The sequence below is a fragment of the Spermophilus citellus genome (genome assembly GCF_964194105.1).
Source record: "Spermophilus citellus genome assembly, chromosome: 4".
NCBI classification, from domain to species: domain Eukaryota; kingdom Metazoa; phylum Chordata; class Mammalia; order Rodentia; family Sciuridae; genus Spermophilus; species Spermophilus citellus.
In genome coordinates, this window is record NC_138185.1 from 147,244,477 (window position 1) to 147,261,318 (window position 16,842).

Below are 16,842 nucleotides of genomic sequence, written 5' to 3' on the forward strand. Positions count from 1 at the left end.
CTACAGAATTCGAGAGTAGAGGGGAAGTAATGCAAGAAGAGATATGTAAGGAGCCTAATAAATTCAGATATTTATGAGGGTAGATAGGGAATGAAACAATCAGAAGAAAGGACAGAGGCAAAGACTGGTCTGAAGAAGTGGTTATCGGGTTCAGAAGTTAGCCCTCCCTCAGCTTATAACATCTTCCAACATTTGGCTTTTTTCTTCATCCTTTGCTGCTCACACATCATCTTGTCCCTATTCTCAGCTACTTGTCTGAGAAGCAGACAGTCACACAAGATATTTGGTCTCACACCTTTTCATGCCATTGTTGGCCTGTGCCCCAGCCTCACACCAAATTGCACCAAAAAATGAAAAATTATTTCATCTCTCTTTATTGTAAAAACATTATGATATTAATTAAATTCCAGGAGGTTCTGGGCTGGTCTTGTTTGGTCTCTAGTGCTTTAGGTGAGGCAGTAGTAGGAGCTATTGTGTGACAGTCAAAGGCCTATGTCAAACCATGGGTATATCCCCAGGTGTGACAGAGCATGGGCTCTGTCTCTTACAAAGAATGGAGGTGAAAACAAACTGCTCTGAGAAGACAATTGAGCAAGAGGATCTGGTGGGAAAGTGGAGAAGGTGAAGTGATCTTCATGGGGATCTTCCACTCCTTTCTTTTCTGTTATTATGGAAGGGTAGAGGCACATGACCCAGAAAAGGGCCAAAGAAGGTAGTAGTTACTTGGATCCCATTAGCGGTTGGACCACTCCAGGGCTGGTCAAATGGTATTGTCAGGGGGTGGAATGCTGGCCATAAGAATGGAGACAAACTTTTCTAGTTTCTTTGCAGCTTGTTTTCCAGTCTCTAATACTTCCTCATGAGTCGTCTTTTCCAGGCTTTCATAATCCATGATGACCTTGTTAGTGATAAGGGAGAAGCCAAAGACTCGAAGTCCACAGTGCCGTGCAACTATAACTTCTGGTACTGTGCTCATGCCTGATTTGGAAAAAGAGAGAAATAAACTGTTTGGGATCCACAAATGACTCGTCCCCACCTTTGAGACTATCTTTTCTTCTTTTGAGGGGGAGGGTGGGGTGGGATGAGGCCATACCAGGAATTGAACCCAGGGGTGCTTAACTACTGAGCCACATCCCAATCCTTTTTAAAAACTTTTTATTTGGAGACATGGTGTCACTGAGTTGCTTAGGTCTTGCTAGGTTGCTAAGACTGGCTTGGACCATCTTTCTTTTTTTGGGGGGAAGTGGGGGTCATACCAGGAATTGAACTCAGGGGTGTTTAACCACTGAGCCACATCCCTAGCCCCCTTAAAAAAAATTGTATTTGGAGACACTGAGTGGCTTAGGCCTTGCTAGGTTGCTGAGGCTGGCTTAGACCATGTTTCTTTTTCTTTTTTTTTTTGGTGTGTGTTGTGGGGTAGCATATCAGGAATTGATCCCAGAGGTGCTTAACACTGAGCCACATCCTCAGCCCTTTTTAAATTTTTTTATTTGGAGTCAGGGTGTCACTGAATTGCTTAGGGCCTTGCTAGGTTGCTGAGGCTGGCTTTGAATTTGCAATCTTCTTGCCTCAGTCTCCCGAACCCTTGGTGCACAGGCATGCACCACCATGCCCAGCTAAACTATCATTCATAACTTCATTGAGAATTTAAAAATTCATCAGGCACAGTGGCACGTACCTGTAATCCCAGAAATTTAGGAGGCTGAAGCAATTTAGAAGGTTCAAAGGTGAGGAAGAGTGAGAAGGAGGATCAAGTTTAAGGCTAGGCCCTAGGCAACTTAGTGAGACCCTGACTCAAAATATAAAATAAAAAGGGCTAGGGATGTTGCTCACTGGTAAAGCACCCTGGGTTAAATCCTCAGCACATCCCCTCACCCCCTAAAAACCTCAAACATCCAAAGAAGCGCTATATTAGTGTTTAGCTAATCTCAGCAACTCAGAAGGTTAAGGCAGGAGGATTTGAGTTCAAAGCCAGCCTCACCACATAAGCAAAGCACTTGGCAACTCCACAAGACCCTGTCTCTAAATAAAATATTAAAAAGGGCTGGAGTTGATTAAGTACCCCTGGGTTCAATATATATATATATACACATAGCTATATATATTGCTAATGCAATGTGTTATTTCAATGTGTTTATGCTACTTTTGAAGTCAGGAATAACTGACTAAATAAAGAAGTCCACCTTCCAGCCTGAGACAGTAGCTTTACTGATATTTTTTTATAATAATTCTTAGAAATATTTCAAATTATGAGTTGGGTTATTAACACTGAAGTAGTTAAGTCCTTGCTACTCAGCAGGGAAGTTTCTTGTGCTGTAACATTAAACTTCCCCACTGGTTTCCTGAAAGTCAGTTGAATCCAACCTTCCTTTAAATAAGATCCTCTTGAACTAACTAGAGTCTCTAATCTACTCCTCCCCCATGTTCTTTTAGATCCCCAAATTCCCCTTCTCACCAACAGCATCTGCCCCCAGCTGCTGCAGCAGACGACTCTCTGCCACAGTCTCAAAGCTGGGGCCTGCCACCATCACATAGGTGCCTTCCTGTAGCTCTCGATTCTCTCCCATTAGTTTCCAGGTACTGAGAGCCTTCTCCCTCATGTTCCGGTCATAAGCATCAGACATGGCAGGGAAACGAACTCCAAACCTAGGGCATAAGTTGTATTATCTCAGAAACATGGACTCTCTCACAACTCCTAGAAAAGTCCTGAAACCCTATACTCAAGAGCCAGATACATACCTTTCATCATTAGGCCCTTTGAGAGGGTTCTGACCACCCAAACCAGGTAGGTTGATGTGATCACGAATCAGCATGATATCCCCAACCTCGAAATTAGGGTTGAGCCCTCCAGCTGCATTGGTGACCACCAAGGTGTCCACACCCAGAAGCCGGAAAACCCTCACAGGGAATGTCACCTTAGCAGAAAAAGTTAGAAAAAGTTTTTTCAAACGTTCACCATCTACTTAGGCAGATGTGCATAATACATGAAAGATGAAAAGGGGGACCAAAAGTCTATGTTGCCCAAAGAGCTAGGCAATAAAAGAGTAGTTCTCTTCCACTTCTTCCAGACCCAACCAGCCCTCTGCCCCTGATTACCTTCCAGAGGGGGTAGCCTTCATATGTGTGGAATCTGCCTTGCATCATCACACAGGCCTTGTCATTCAGGAACCCAAACACCAGTCGGCCAGCATGACCTGGCACTGTACACAAACAAAAGGGAAAAAGAACGGTATTATGCTCTCATATAACACAGAACCTTTGGGGACCTACTAGGAGCCAGACTCTCTCCCTGTGCTTAACACATTAAGGTTATAATTAAACAAAAAGCATTAAGTCTGGTGGAAAGACAGGCAATTATAATCATAAAAATGTATCCTGAGATTAGAGCTATGTGGGTAAGGATGCTCCATATGAATATATGGAGAAAGAACAAAAGGCTTTTTAAAGCAGTTTCAGTAAGTGCTGTGGTATATACCTGTGGTCCCAAGCAACTTAGGAGGCTAAGACAGGAGGATCACAAGTTTGAGGCCAATGCAAGCGATTTAGAGAGACCCTGTCTCAAAAAAAAAAAAAGCCAGAGTAGGAGGGGTGTAGCTTGGTGGTAGAGAACCTGTGGGTTCAATCCCCAGAACTGCATACAAAAAAATATATTTTTTTTTTCCCAAATGAATGAGAAAGACATACGAAAGAAAGTAAAAGTGACTAAGAAATAAAGTTGGTGATAATGAATGCAGTAATTACAGGCTTTTTCCAAAATTTTTAAAATTCTTAAAATAAACCCAGACATGCTGGTTCAGGCCTGTAATCCTAGCTGTTTGGGAGGCTGAACGTAGGATTGGCAGTTCAAGGGAGCCGGGACAACATAGTAAAACCCAGACTCAAAAAATAAAAAGGGCTGGGGAGATAGTTCATTGGAAGATCACTTGCATGAGGCCCTGGGTTTAATCACCAGTACTGAAAAAGAATATCTTTGTATTGTGTTAACGAAAGGATATGCCTCTTCATTCCAGCAAGAAAGCTCAGGTATACATTGTCTTCCTAAAGAGGAGGCTACTGAACAAGGGGAAAAGAGGCTGAATCTGGGACCATGCAAATCTTCCTTATGACGCACAGTACAGTTTTGTGGGAATGCATGCCAAGGTAGGTATACGTGGCAACTGGAATTCAGATAACTCCCCACAAACATAACCATATCACCATTTCCCTCTTCTGACAGCCCCTTCTAATGGATGGCCAATTTATCCCTGAGGGTATGAATGGTCTGGGAGAGGGGCCAGAATCAAGAGGAAGTGTTAAGGGCTACACAAACAGAATTTATCTTAAAAACAAAATTAGTAGTGCTGGGTGTGGTGAGGCATACCTATAATTCCTGAGACTCACAAGGCTAAGGCAGGAAGATAATAAGTTAAAAGCTAGCCTCAGCAACTTAGCGAGACCTTGTCTCAAAATAAAAAATAAAAAGGGCTGGGTATGTACCTCCATAGTAAAGCACCACTGAGTTCAATCTCTATTTCCAAAAATTTTTAAAAATTTAAAATAAATAAGTAGTAAAAGCAAAGAAAACCAACGTAGAATATGAAAAATAAAAAGACTGATAAAAACTCAATTATCACTTAGTGCAATATCCTGCTCACTGGAGGCAGCAGTCACATGGCAGGTGGAGCCAATGTCACTACCCTCTCCCTCTGAGAACTATGCCCTTTCTCTTTCTATTTTTTCCTTTTCCAACCCCCATTCCCACAGCCACCTGCTCTCGTCTGTCTTGTTCCAAAGGGTTTTTTAAGTATTTATTAAAAGTCCTAACTCTGTAGAACTCTGCAGAGAAAAGAGGAAGAAAGATAGAAACCTAAAATATTAATAAATAAACCAAGGGAAGTTAGTTTTTTGAGAATAAGTAAACCAAATAAACCACCCGTCCTTTACTTGTCCCTGTTTCACCTAGCCCTTTTCTAACTTAGCGTTAGAGCTTTCTGGCTGCTACAGGAATACTAGATTTGCTGTCTTCTCACCCCTCAATTCCCCATTATGTGTGGGGAATATCCATCTCCATCCCCTTCCAAAGGGTCAGTGTGAATCAGACCTTGTGCAATCATGTATTAATCTAGTGTCTGTAAGAACATGGTCCACATCTCTTATCCTAGGCCTGGAGCTAGAGTTGGGGAAAATGGCAGGAAGACACTGGACAGAAGCCTGACCTTGTCCTGGGAGGCTATAGGCATTGTTTCTGTTTTGCTGCAGGCTGGAGGGGCGTAAATAAGTGGTAATGATAGTAAATGGGAGGAAGCACATGTGGGGACGTATTGTAGAGCTATAGTAAGGAGCTGAGTCAGTAAAGCACAGAAAGACATCATCATACTCACAGTGACACACACATGCCCTATTATGGGATTTCTATGAGGAGAATTCTCTTCTCAAGTCATTCTGATTCATGGTAGTCTTTTTTCCCTCTCTAACAACATTTTTTTGAAGTCAAATGCTAGGTCTAGGAGTAGACACATTGGTCTCCCTGGCTGAGTTCCACAGACTCCCATCAGAATACCTCAGTCCTATCCCCCACTTCCCCTTGCTAGTACCTGTGCTTTGGGGAAAGTTGGGTATCTCACTATAGTCAAAGAACTGGGCCTCAGTTAATTTATTGGTCAGGCCCCCTAAGCCAGAACCACAGATCACTGCCACTTGAGGTCGGTGCTTGGTACGAGAGAGAAGCCATTCTGCGGTCTTCTGATAATCTTCATATGTGAATCTAGGGAACAAAAGGAAAATAAAGTCAATTCTCCCATTCCAAAGGCATCATAGACAAATGACCATCAGTACAAAAAAAGGTTGGCAGGTATACCAGGGCAACAGGGACAGAGAAGCTGGCCAAGAAGAAGCTATACTATGTTTACTGATCACTCACCACCCCTCTTTTGAATCAGGCCCACTGAAGTCTAGTGTGTTACTCTTTCTATTGTAGTGCCTGGCAAAAGTTAGTGAACCTGTGTCTACTAACAGCCTCAACTTCAATGCTGTTAACACCACCAAGTTTGTTTGCTGCTGCTGCTTCTTTATTTTTTTTTTTCTTTTCAATCCTGAGGGTCAAAACCCAGGGCTTCTCACATGCCAGGCAAGCATGCCAGCCCTGGGATATATCCCCAGTACAGGCAGGTTTAATAGCTCTCCCTTGTGACAAAGATTTAGAGAGGAGAACCACAGGGTGCAGAGAAGTACAATGGAATAATCAAATCAAGGTATGTAAGGCTAAGGAGAGCACTCAAAATGGAATTGAGCCCTTGAGACCTAATACAATCTTCCTTAGTACCCTATCTATTTCTTGGGGGCACTCAAAATGTAATTAAGACTAATGACCTTGAAGACAGAAATAAGCCAAATTTCCTTTTAGATCCTCACCCTCTAGCTTCTTCCTCAGCCAAAAAACTTAACACTATTTTTTTTCTTTCTCTCTCTTTTGCAGTGCTGGGGACCATACCAGGGCCTCGTGAATACTAGTTAAACACTCCACACTGAGCTGCCACACTCTCAGCTTTCGTTTTTGTTTTTGTTTGTTTGTTTTGGAGCACTTCTATGCACCATTCTTAGTTCCCTGGATCATCATTTCTGGGATTCCTAGGCCAGCACAGACCCTTATCATATGGTAATTGCAAAGGTACCCAAGATCAGACACTAAACTATTGCAAAAAAGCCGACTCAATCCACAACACCAGACTCAATCCACAACACCAACAAAGGCTATAGGACTGACCATAACTCTCAGAAGCTTGTTAAAAATGCAGATTCCAAGCTAGGTGTAGTGGCACACGCCTGTAATCCCAGCAACTAGGAGGCTGTGGCAGGAGGATAGCAAGTTCAGCCTAGACAATTTAGTGAGACACTGTTTCAAAATAAAAAATAAAAAGGGCTGGGGATGTAGCTCTGTTACACTCAGTGTTTGAAACTTACTTTTGCTTTCCTTCTGTGATTCTTTCTTTCCTCCTGTGTCTCCTTTCTTTCTTTCTCCTGCCCCTCCTCCTCTTCCCTGCCTGCTCCCATCTTCCCTTCACATTACCCTTCAGGGACCAAAGGGCATATACACTTACCCAGAATCCCTATGCCTCCAACAAAAATCAATCCAGAAATTTCTCAGTTTCATGTCCAATCTCTCACACCCATCTTGAAAGATCAAAGATTGTTCTCAGAGGTGGAACAATGTTGAACACAACTAAGCAAGCCTCCAGAGGAAATTTTTCTCTTTAAAAGCAGAGCCTAGGAACTGGGTGCCTCAGTGTCCACTTGTAGTCTCAGATACTCAGGTAGCTGAGCTGGGAGGACTGTTCAGAGTCCAGGAGTATGGGACCAACCTGGACAATATTGTAGGACCCCACCTCAAAAACAGGTCTATCAATCCATCAGAGCCTAGGAAACCAGATATGACAATAAACCAGGCTATTCTCAGGGAAATGACTGGGTAAGAGCTGGGTGGAAGCAATAGAGGTACAAGGTGATGCAAAGAAGCAAAAAAGTCGGCAAGAAATTAGTCAACTAGCATCCCCCCAAAGGTGCAAAAAAGGAACTGAAAGAACTGTTAAGCATGGCCACTTGGCACATCTCACTCACAGCTCATAGGACTTCCTCATTCATGATCTGTCCCCCAAGAATACCTTGAATTCCTAATTATCCAAAGCCACTGTGATCCCTAATGTTATGCTGATTACTTGGACTGGGAATTTCACGACCAAGAGAGAGAAGGGTTTTTCAAAAGTGTGGGAAGGAGTGGTTACTTGTCTGTTGCTGAGCTCAGTGAATAAATATTTCCTTCGACACTCCATTCACGACCTCCAATTTGGAGGGAAAGGAGGAGCGGCTAGGGAAGTGAGCATTCTTTCCTCTAAAGCAGAAACTAAGAATTCGCCCTCTGAAAGTACCTGGCGCTTTACCCAGACTCTAGAATGAGGATTTGTGAAGAGCATATGGGGTGGGAGACCTCCTCCCTGGTATGGAGTTGGGGGTATACTTTCCTCTCCACTTGCACTCCTAGTCCACGCGCGCGCGCGCAAGCACACACACACACACACACACACACACACGGACGCACAACAGTCCCTTAGAGTAGCCACACTACACAAACTTGTCCCCTTCTTGTTCTGGCGGCGCTACCCAGCTCGATTCCCGCGCGCGCCGGCTCTGGCTGCCCCACTGTTCTGTTGCCTTGACCCAGACACGAGGCTTCGTGCCAGGCCTCTCTGCATCATCAGGGCACTCGCTCCCTCCCCCGGCCACCTCTGGGCCCCGGGTGCCAAGTTCCCAGGTCTGAGTGACAGCCATTTCCCCTCCCCAGGGCCTCCCGGGTCCCCGGGCCTCACTCGTTCTCCATGGAGCTGCCGACTCCCTGCCAAAGATCCTGCCGGTCTTCGCCGGTTCTGCTCGGTTGAGCTGCGTGGCCGTTGCGGTAGCCGAGTCTGGTCCGCGCAGTTAGGGCACTGTTCTCCGGGCGCAGTCTTATATCCCCAATCCCGGGAGTCCACAGCCAATGGCAGCTGAGCACGCCGGCCAGCCCCGTCTCCATGGTGACACACCCTGATTCAATCGCCCCAGGCTGGGCTGTAAATCTAACCAGAGTTCTTTCCAGAGCTGGTCCCTCTCCTCTTTAGAGGCATCCAGCCTTTCCTCCCTGAACCCATTTCCGTTCTCAGGGTTAGGGTTTTCAGCAAAACAGGCCTACGTGGAGGAGGGGTAGAAGAAGGGTGGAGAGATCCTGAACTGCCTATCTTCATTCCGGACTGTGTGTACAGCAAGCCGTGAGAGATTTAAAAAGAGAAAAATTTTAAACCTTAGATTGTGAAACCGCAGAATAAAAATGAAGGGAGCCTTGTCCCCTGGACAAGGGAAGCCGGGTATAACAATAACAATGCTGACTTGGAGGTTGCAGAGGTTGCAGAAACACATTCAGGCCTAGATTCGAAGAAGAAAAACTTCTATGGCAAGAATTCTAGGATCCTAGACCCAGACAGGATGGATGGCCAAAGTGTGGTTGGGTTCATGTTATTGGATCCTGGCAATTAGGATAACAAGACAAGGAATTATCCCGCGATGAAAATTCCTGCAAAAGAACAACACAGTAGAACATCTTTGTAAGAATTAAGCTATTTCTTCTCCCACTCTTACAAGTTTAACAAACCTCACATCAAATTATATCTCAACAGCCCTTGCTTAGCTATTGGAATCCTCTACTTTTTCTCTCTCCTATCTCTAATCTTTCTTGTTTGCCATTTTACCCACCACCATTGCTCAAGTCACTGTTTTCTAATCCTGTTTTTCTCATTCATTATGCAAATATTTATTGAACATCAACCATGCAACAGAACAGTCCCAGTGCTGTGAACACAAGAGTGAAAATAATATCTGTAAAGAAAAACCAGTATATGTAAAGAACTGGGCCCAATGCCAAATAAGTGGTTTATTCTATCATCATCATAATTATTATATTAATTACTAGTGGTAATTAATTACAATAGTAATATTAATTATTATTATTTGGGTACTAGATATTGAACCCAGAGGTCTGTTACCATTGAGATACATCCTCACTTCTTTTATTTATTTATTTATGATACCAGGGATTGAACCCGGGGTGGGGTGTCTTGCTAAATTGCTTAGGGCCTCGATAACTTTCTTTGAATTTTCAAGGGCTTTGAACTTTCTGATTTTTTTTCTTTTCTTTTCTTTTTTTTTTTTAGTTGTAGTTGGACACAATACCTTTATTTTATTTACTTATTTTTATGTGGTGCTGAGGATCAAACCCAGGGCCTTGCATGTGCTAGGTGAGTGATGAGCCACAATCACAGCCCTGTCTTTGTACTTTCAGTCCTCCTGCCTTAGCCTCCCACTGCTGGGATTATAGGTGTGCATCACCATGCCCTGCTCAGTCCTTTTTTAAAAAAATATTTATTTATTTATGTATCTTTAGTTTTAGGTGGATACATTAGTTTGTTTTATGTGGTGCCTCATGCATGCTAGCACTTTACCACTGAGCTGCCAGCCCAAACCCTGCTCAGTCCTTTTATAAAATTCTAAATTTTGAGACACAATCTCACTTTGTTGTCTAAACTGGGCCCCAATTTATGACCCTCCTGAGTCACTGGGATAACAGGCACGCACCAATGTACCTGGCAATTATTGTTATTGCATTATTAGTGCTATTGTTACTATCCTAGTAATTTTTATTACTATCTAGTAATTTTAGCAATGATAACAGCAGCATGATTTGTCTCATTACAAAAGCAAAACTTTCTTTCAAATCATACTGTGTCTCAGTGGAATATTCAAAGCATTATTTAAAATAATGGAGACCAGTCATAAGTAAAAAATCAGTCCAAGGAAATATCTATCAATATTTGATTGCTGAATAGTTTTTTAAATTCCCCAAATCTAATCCAATTTACATAGAAGATATGATTAGAACATAATTATGCCTAAGGAAGTTCAAAGCTAATCAATTAATTTTAATGAACTCTTGCCTAAAGGAAGTGTATTTATTTTTATTTTTTTGTACTGGGGATTAAACCCAGTAGGGCTTAATCACTGAACTATATCCTTAGAGCCACCACCATCACCACCACCTTTTTTTTTTTTTTTTAAATTTTGAGACAGGGTTTCACTAAATTGCTTAGGGCCTCTCTGTATTACTGAGGCTGCTTCAAACTTGCAATCCTTCTTCCTCAGCCTCCCAAATCATTGGGATTATAGGTGTGCAACACCACAACCCAGAAATTAAGTGTATTAAAATCACAAAGCCTAATGCCCTGAATACACCTGTAATCTCAGTTACTCCAGAAACTGAAGTAGAAGGATCAAAAGTTTGAGGTCAGCCTGGACAATTTAGGGAAACTATGTCTCAAAGTAAAAATAAGTTAAAAAAAAAAAGCAGGGGGTGTTGGCAGGGATGTAGCTCAGTGATTGAACCCAGTTATCACAAAAAATCAAAATTAAAAAAGTCACAAAAATATGATCTGCCATATTTATCTACAAAAGGAAAACTGAGGAACAAGTTCAACTTTCTCCAACTTTCTGTGAGGAACAGTTTGATTTACGTCTTACTACAGAGATATAATGTTATTACCAAAAACATTGATGCACAACTATAATCCCAGCTACTCAGGAGAAAGAAGCAGGAAGGTCACAATTTTGAGGCTAGCCTGAGCAACTTAGTGAGACTCTGCCCCACAATAAAACAAAAAAGGGCTGAGTGTGTAGCACTATGGCAGAATACTTGTCTAGCATTTGTGAGGACCTGGGTTTGATCCCAGAACTGCAAAAGAAAAAAAAAATGTACCTTTATGTGGTAGGCAAAGATTGTTTACCAGACAATATCTTGGTCGGAGTGACATAATCTTCAGACCTTAACACACTTTACTCTGTTTGTTTGTTGTTGTTGTTATTGTTTTCCTTTCTTTCACCATGCTGGAGATGGAACCCAGAGTCTCACACACAGTAGATGCATACTCTCTGAGCTACATCTCTACTTCTACACTTTACTCTGATTCAGGTTCAGCAACCAAACACCTACATAATCATTTGGACTCTATTTTGTTTTTTTTAATCCTGGATTAACCCATGACCCTGAGAAGAGTTTGCCCTATGAGGCCTAGCAGGCCTTAGATCACATCTTCAGGCTTTGGATTGCTTAAATCCTGTCTGAAGTCCTGTCCTGTTCCTGTCCTTGTCAAACCATCTTTACTTCTCTTACTGTTTTCCTCAGAGGTTTTTAACCACTGAAGGGTACAGATTTGGGTATTTTGTACATTTATGGATTTGTTGTACCGTGAACATAAACACTGGATGGCCATATACATGAACTACCTATTAAACATCTATTATTACCCATTAAGCTATCTCAAACCAAATGTCCATACTCCTACTTTATGACTATTTTGATCTGTTTTCAACAATTAAGTCCAAAGTTTCCAATTTCTCAGTTCATAGTACACTTTAGTATCTCAACAACTTTTTTATAGCACCTCTAGATCAAAAGAAACACCTAATATCTTTCTTTGCCTTTTTTCTCCCTCTAGGTTTGGTTTTGAGTAGTTGATTCATAACAATTTGGTAGCCATTTGAAAAACAGTACAACTTGAAAGAAAATATATTTTTCTTTTTTTTCTAAAATAACCATAGTTACTAATAGGATATGTGCACCTGCTGGGTACTGTACAACTTCTCAAACTTTTTTTGTCAGAAAGATCTCCTAAAACTAATATATTTTTGTCACAAAAAGCAATGTAGCACAATCTAATGTTCAAACTATGAATGACCTCAAGATAATTATTCAGTGTGCAAGAACTACCAAATAACTTGGTGCAGTGGTACACTCCTGTAATCCCAGCAACTCAGGAGGTGGAGGCAGGAGGATTGTAAATTCAAGGACAGCCTGTATAATTTACAAGACCTTGCCTCCCCCGCCCCCAACCCGCTTTCTCTTTCTCTCTCTCACATACAGACCTATACACATATGCATGTATGTAGGTGTGGTGTGTAGGTCTATAGTTCCAACTACTCCAGACCAGAGGCTGAGGTGGGAAGATCACTTGAGCCCAGGAGTTTGATACCAGCTCAGACAACATAGCAAGACCTTGGTCTTGACAAAATAAACAAATAAAGATACCCTATAGTGCCGCTACAAGTTTGCACCTTGGTACAGACTTTGGAAACCATGGCCCCAGTGACTCCTTTGCCACCTCATTCTTGAATCCATGTGGTGTAGATGAGGCAAGTAAAAGTTCTACTATGCCTTAGTTTTCTCATCTGTAAAATAGCAATAATAATAGTACTTACAATAATAGTACTTACTATTTTTGCAAGGACCACATAAAATACCTTTTAAATGTTTAGATAAGTGCCTGGCATTATGACGAGAGAGAGAGAAAAAAATAGGATATGTGGAATACATGCAAAAAGAGAAATTAAATTGGGACACTTTGGGTCACAGAAGCCAGACACGTGTCTTTCAACCCACTCTCCATGCTCTCCATGCAAGCTAGTTACTACTTGGTTGAAAGGCTGAAGAAAAAAAAAAAAAAACAGTAAATGTTGGCTATGCTTATTATTCCTCATTGTCTGTTTCTATTTAATCTTTCTAGATTCTCCTAACCATAAATTGGATTTAAAAAATAAAACTAGAGGTACAGTAAGCCTATCAACACTAAATGGAATACCACACTATTTGAATAGCAATTTTGCTTAACAAAAGCTATTAAGCTTAAATAGCTACTAAATGATTTAAATTTAATAAAATTAAGATTATATAAAAATAAAATTTTAATTTTCTAATCATACTAACTCCATTTCAACTGCTCAGTGGCCATATCTAGCTAGTGCCTACCACATTCCCTAGCATAGAAACATATCTATCACCCCAGAAAGTTCTAATGTAGAGTACTCCCTTTATCTGTTTTAGTCACTGCTGCCCTGTAACAACATACAAAAGCTATAAGTGTTTTATTCTTTATTCTTATGGTAAAGTGTAAGTACTTTTAGAGCTTCTATTGTAAGGAACTAAACAATCATAGGGTGATTATAGTTTATGATGGGCTTATTATTCTTTCTTCAGTCTTATCCTTTTTATCTTCAGAGGGAATCCTGTGTCCAGCACATATTGAGTAACATACCCATTTTCCACCCTCAAGATCAAGAAGTCTTAACAATAGAAAATAGAAAAAGTCTGAAAAAGTGGCAGGGACAGGTTCTAAGGCATTGGGTATTGCCTTGGAGAATGGAGCAGTGTCTCTAGAAAGTGACGCCCCACGTCAACGATTATAGGAGCAGGCTGGGCTTCTGTAATGCTATAAGAATTTTTATGGAAGACTCTTAGGATTCTTTAGGTGGGGAGCCTGTTTAATTTCCTCAACTGAGATCTCTCATGCTCTCTAGACCATAAGACAAAACAAGCCCAGTATACTCAACATAAATGAATCCCTTAAACCAGAACACACCCTACCCCACCCTATCCAAACCTCCACATTTTGGCTCACTCTGCGTATTAACAGAAACCTCTTTGCCCTGAAACTGGAGTAAAGGTTTGTGTTGTTTTCACACAGGTGGTAAACTACCAACTCAGGGGAGAGAAAAAAGAAATAGGGTATGTGGAATACATGGAAAAAGAGAAATCAAATTGGGACACTTTGGGTCACAGAAGCCAACCACTCTCCATGCAAACTAGTTACTACTTGGTTGAAAGGCTGAAGAAAAAAAAATGCTTATAAACCTAGTTTCTTTCTTTCTCTCTCTCTCTCTTTTTTTTTTTTTTTTTTTTAGTACTGGGTACTGGGGATTGAACACAGGACTACTTAACCAAAGAGCCACATTCTCAGTCCTTTTTTTATTTTTTATTTTAATAAAAGGTTCTCACTCAGTTGTTTAGGACCTGGCTAACTTGCTGGGGCTGGCCTCAAACTTGGATTTCTCCTGTGTCAGCCACCCAAGTCGCTGGGATTTCTGGTGAGTGCCACAACACCTGGCAGTTTCTTTATGCCTTCTGGTTATGAACTACATTGTGTTTTCTCAAAAATGTATATACTGAATCCCACCCCAATGTGATTGTATGTGAAGATAAGGCCTCCTCTTACTCTCTTCTTAGAGACAGGGTTTTCATGAGTTCCCCAAGCTAGACCTCAGACTTTTGGGCTCAAGCAAACCTCTTGTCTCCACTTCTAAGTGGCTGGGACTGCGGTGTGCATCATCACAACCAGCTTCTATCCTTTCCAATCTTCTAACAGATTATGTGAGTGTGAAACATTAAACCATAAATCAGGTGGGTTATGGTGGAACTCGATTGCATTCCCAGTTACTCAGGAGGCTGAATCAAGAAGATGGTAAGTTTGAGGACAGCCTCAATTTAGCAAAATCCTGTCTATAAATAAAAAGTGCTGGGGATATAGCTCTGTGGTACAGCATGCCTGGGTTCAATCCCCAGTACTGCAAACAAACAAAGCCAGAAGGGAGTTCCATCAGAGACACTGTGAAGAAATAGAGTCGTTAGACCACCTCTTGAGCAACAAGCCCGGCCTGTTCCAGGAGTTGCAGATGCCCTGAGCCCCGCTGCCCACTGGCCCCTCGCTCAGGCTGTGAAGAAGCCCAGACACAGCAGGCTGGCGGGTCTCACATCCCAGTCCTGTCCCGCCCAGGGTAAGCCACAGCTGAGGACCTGGCTAGGTGAGAGGAGTGGCGGCCTCAAAGACACTCGGGGGTCCCAGAAGGCAGCAGATGACCCAGAGCTCCACCATGCATTAGACGTGGGGCTTGGCCTTAACGCCCTAGAGGTGAGGAAGCCCGGGCCACAGTGAGTGGATCGTTCAGCAACCACTGGGCAGTGGTCTTTGACCTACCAAAGAGAAATAGATTCACTGGCCATTTGTAGAAGGCCTGTGTGTATGATATGAAAAAACTGCTATCCCCTAAGCTTTTAAAAGAAAAGTTTTGCTACATCCAGACATTCTAGATGTAAAAAGATTGCCCACGGATGATAAACTAGAGTTAGAAAATAACGTGTCTTATAAATATACATCTGTTTTTAAAAATCAGAAAGAAATGACTTCTGGAAGTGACTTTGAAATAGAGTTGTTAGGGGCCGGGGTTGGGGTTCAGTGGTAGAATGCTCACCTAGAATGCATGAGGCACTGGGTTCGATCGGCAGCACCACAGAAAAATAAAATAAAGATATTGTGTTCATCTACAAGTTAAATATACACACACACACACACACACACACACATAATATATATAAAAGAAAAAGAAATAGAGTTGTTAGACAACCTCTTAAAGCAACACGAGGAGCGACACTAATCCACGTTTGTGCACAGGTTAGGCGTGGAGCAGAAGACTGAGAAGGAAGGAAAGGATGCCATGTATAACCATTGTTTTGTGTGTGCATTACTCATTACTTTACATGGAGTTGACAATGCTATGTAATTTTTTGAAGTAGCTAGTCTTGACAGATGTTCTAAAGTGTCTGCTATATGTTAAAATTACAAATAGTAAAATATAACACATTTTGTAAATTTCTTTTTGTTAAAATTGTTAAGAGGGCTGGGGATTTAGCTCACTTGGTAGAGTGCTTGCCTCCAATGCACAGGGCCCTGGATTCAATCCCCAGCACTACCAAAAAAAAAAAAAAAAAATTCTTATGAAATGTTTTGTGGGCAGAATAGACAAACCCCCTGTTGAGTAGCACATTATGCCCTGAGGTTTTCCTGAGCACCTGTGCCAGTGTGCTTATAATGAAACAAGAGTAACCATTGCTCCTTGTGTTCATGCTTTTGTCTTCTTTGCCCAGTATAGAGTGTATCTAAAGGACAGATGGGTCCTAATTTACATCTAGTCTTTCTAGATATTAAAAGAGGTTGCCAGTGTATGACAAAAATAGAGTAAGCAAATGTTTTATGTTTTGTATTAAAATTCCTAGGAAAGCTTGTCTTCTGAAAATCTGAGCATGGTGGCCCACTGGATTGGTGAACAGCCAGAATGCTCATATTTTGAAGACATTTTCACATTAGAACTATTGTGACATGTGCACAGTTTATTCAAGACTCTTGTATATACAGTGGACAAATTGAGTCTTTACTTGAAACATCAGTCTGTCTACATGTTTAGAAGTGCCTGACGTATATTAAATATAAAGGTAGTAAAATACATTTTGTAAATATCTTTTTTGCTAAAATTCATATGAAATATTGTCGATTAGGAATGGAATTATTAAACCACCTCTGTGAGCAGTACAGTATCATCTGTCCTTCTTCAATGATGTGGAAGAAGTGAGAGGGAAGCAATTGCAAAACTAATGTTATTGCACTGATATGTGGACATTTTCAGACA

At 41.6% G+C, this 16,842-nt stretch overlaps 1 protein-coding gene across 1 annotated transcript; it reads right to left on the reverse strand.

Moving 5' to 3' along the window:
• Positions 1-358: 358 nt before the first annotated feature.
• PNP (purine nucleoside phosphorylase) lies at positions 359-8,557 on the reverse strand. Its single transcript, XM_081291039.1, has 6 exons — positions 8,340-8,557; positions 5,574-5,743; positions 3,097-3,200; positions 2,740-2,915; positions 2,456-2,646; positions 359-978 (listed from the first exon to the last, which is right to left on the reverse strand). Exons 1-6 carry the CDS (start codon positions 8,540-8,542, stop codon positions 761-763), a joined length of 1,062 nt encoding a protein of 353 aa, XP_081147165.1. The 5' UTR covers positions 8,543-8,557; the 3' UTR covers positions 359-760.
• Positions 8,558-16,842: the final 8,285 nt, after the last annotated feature.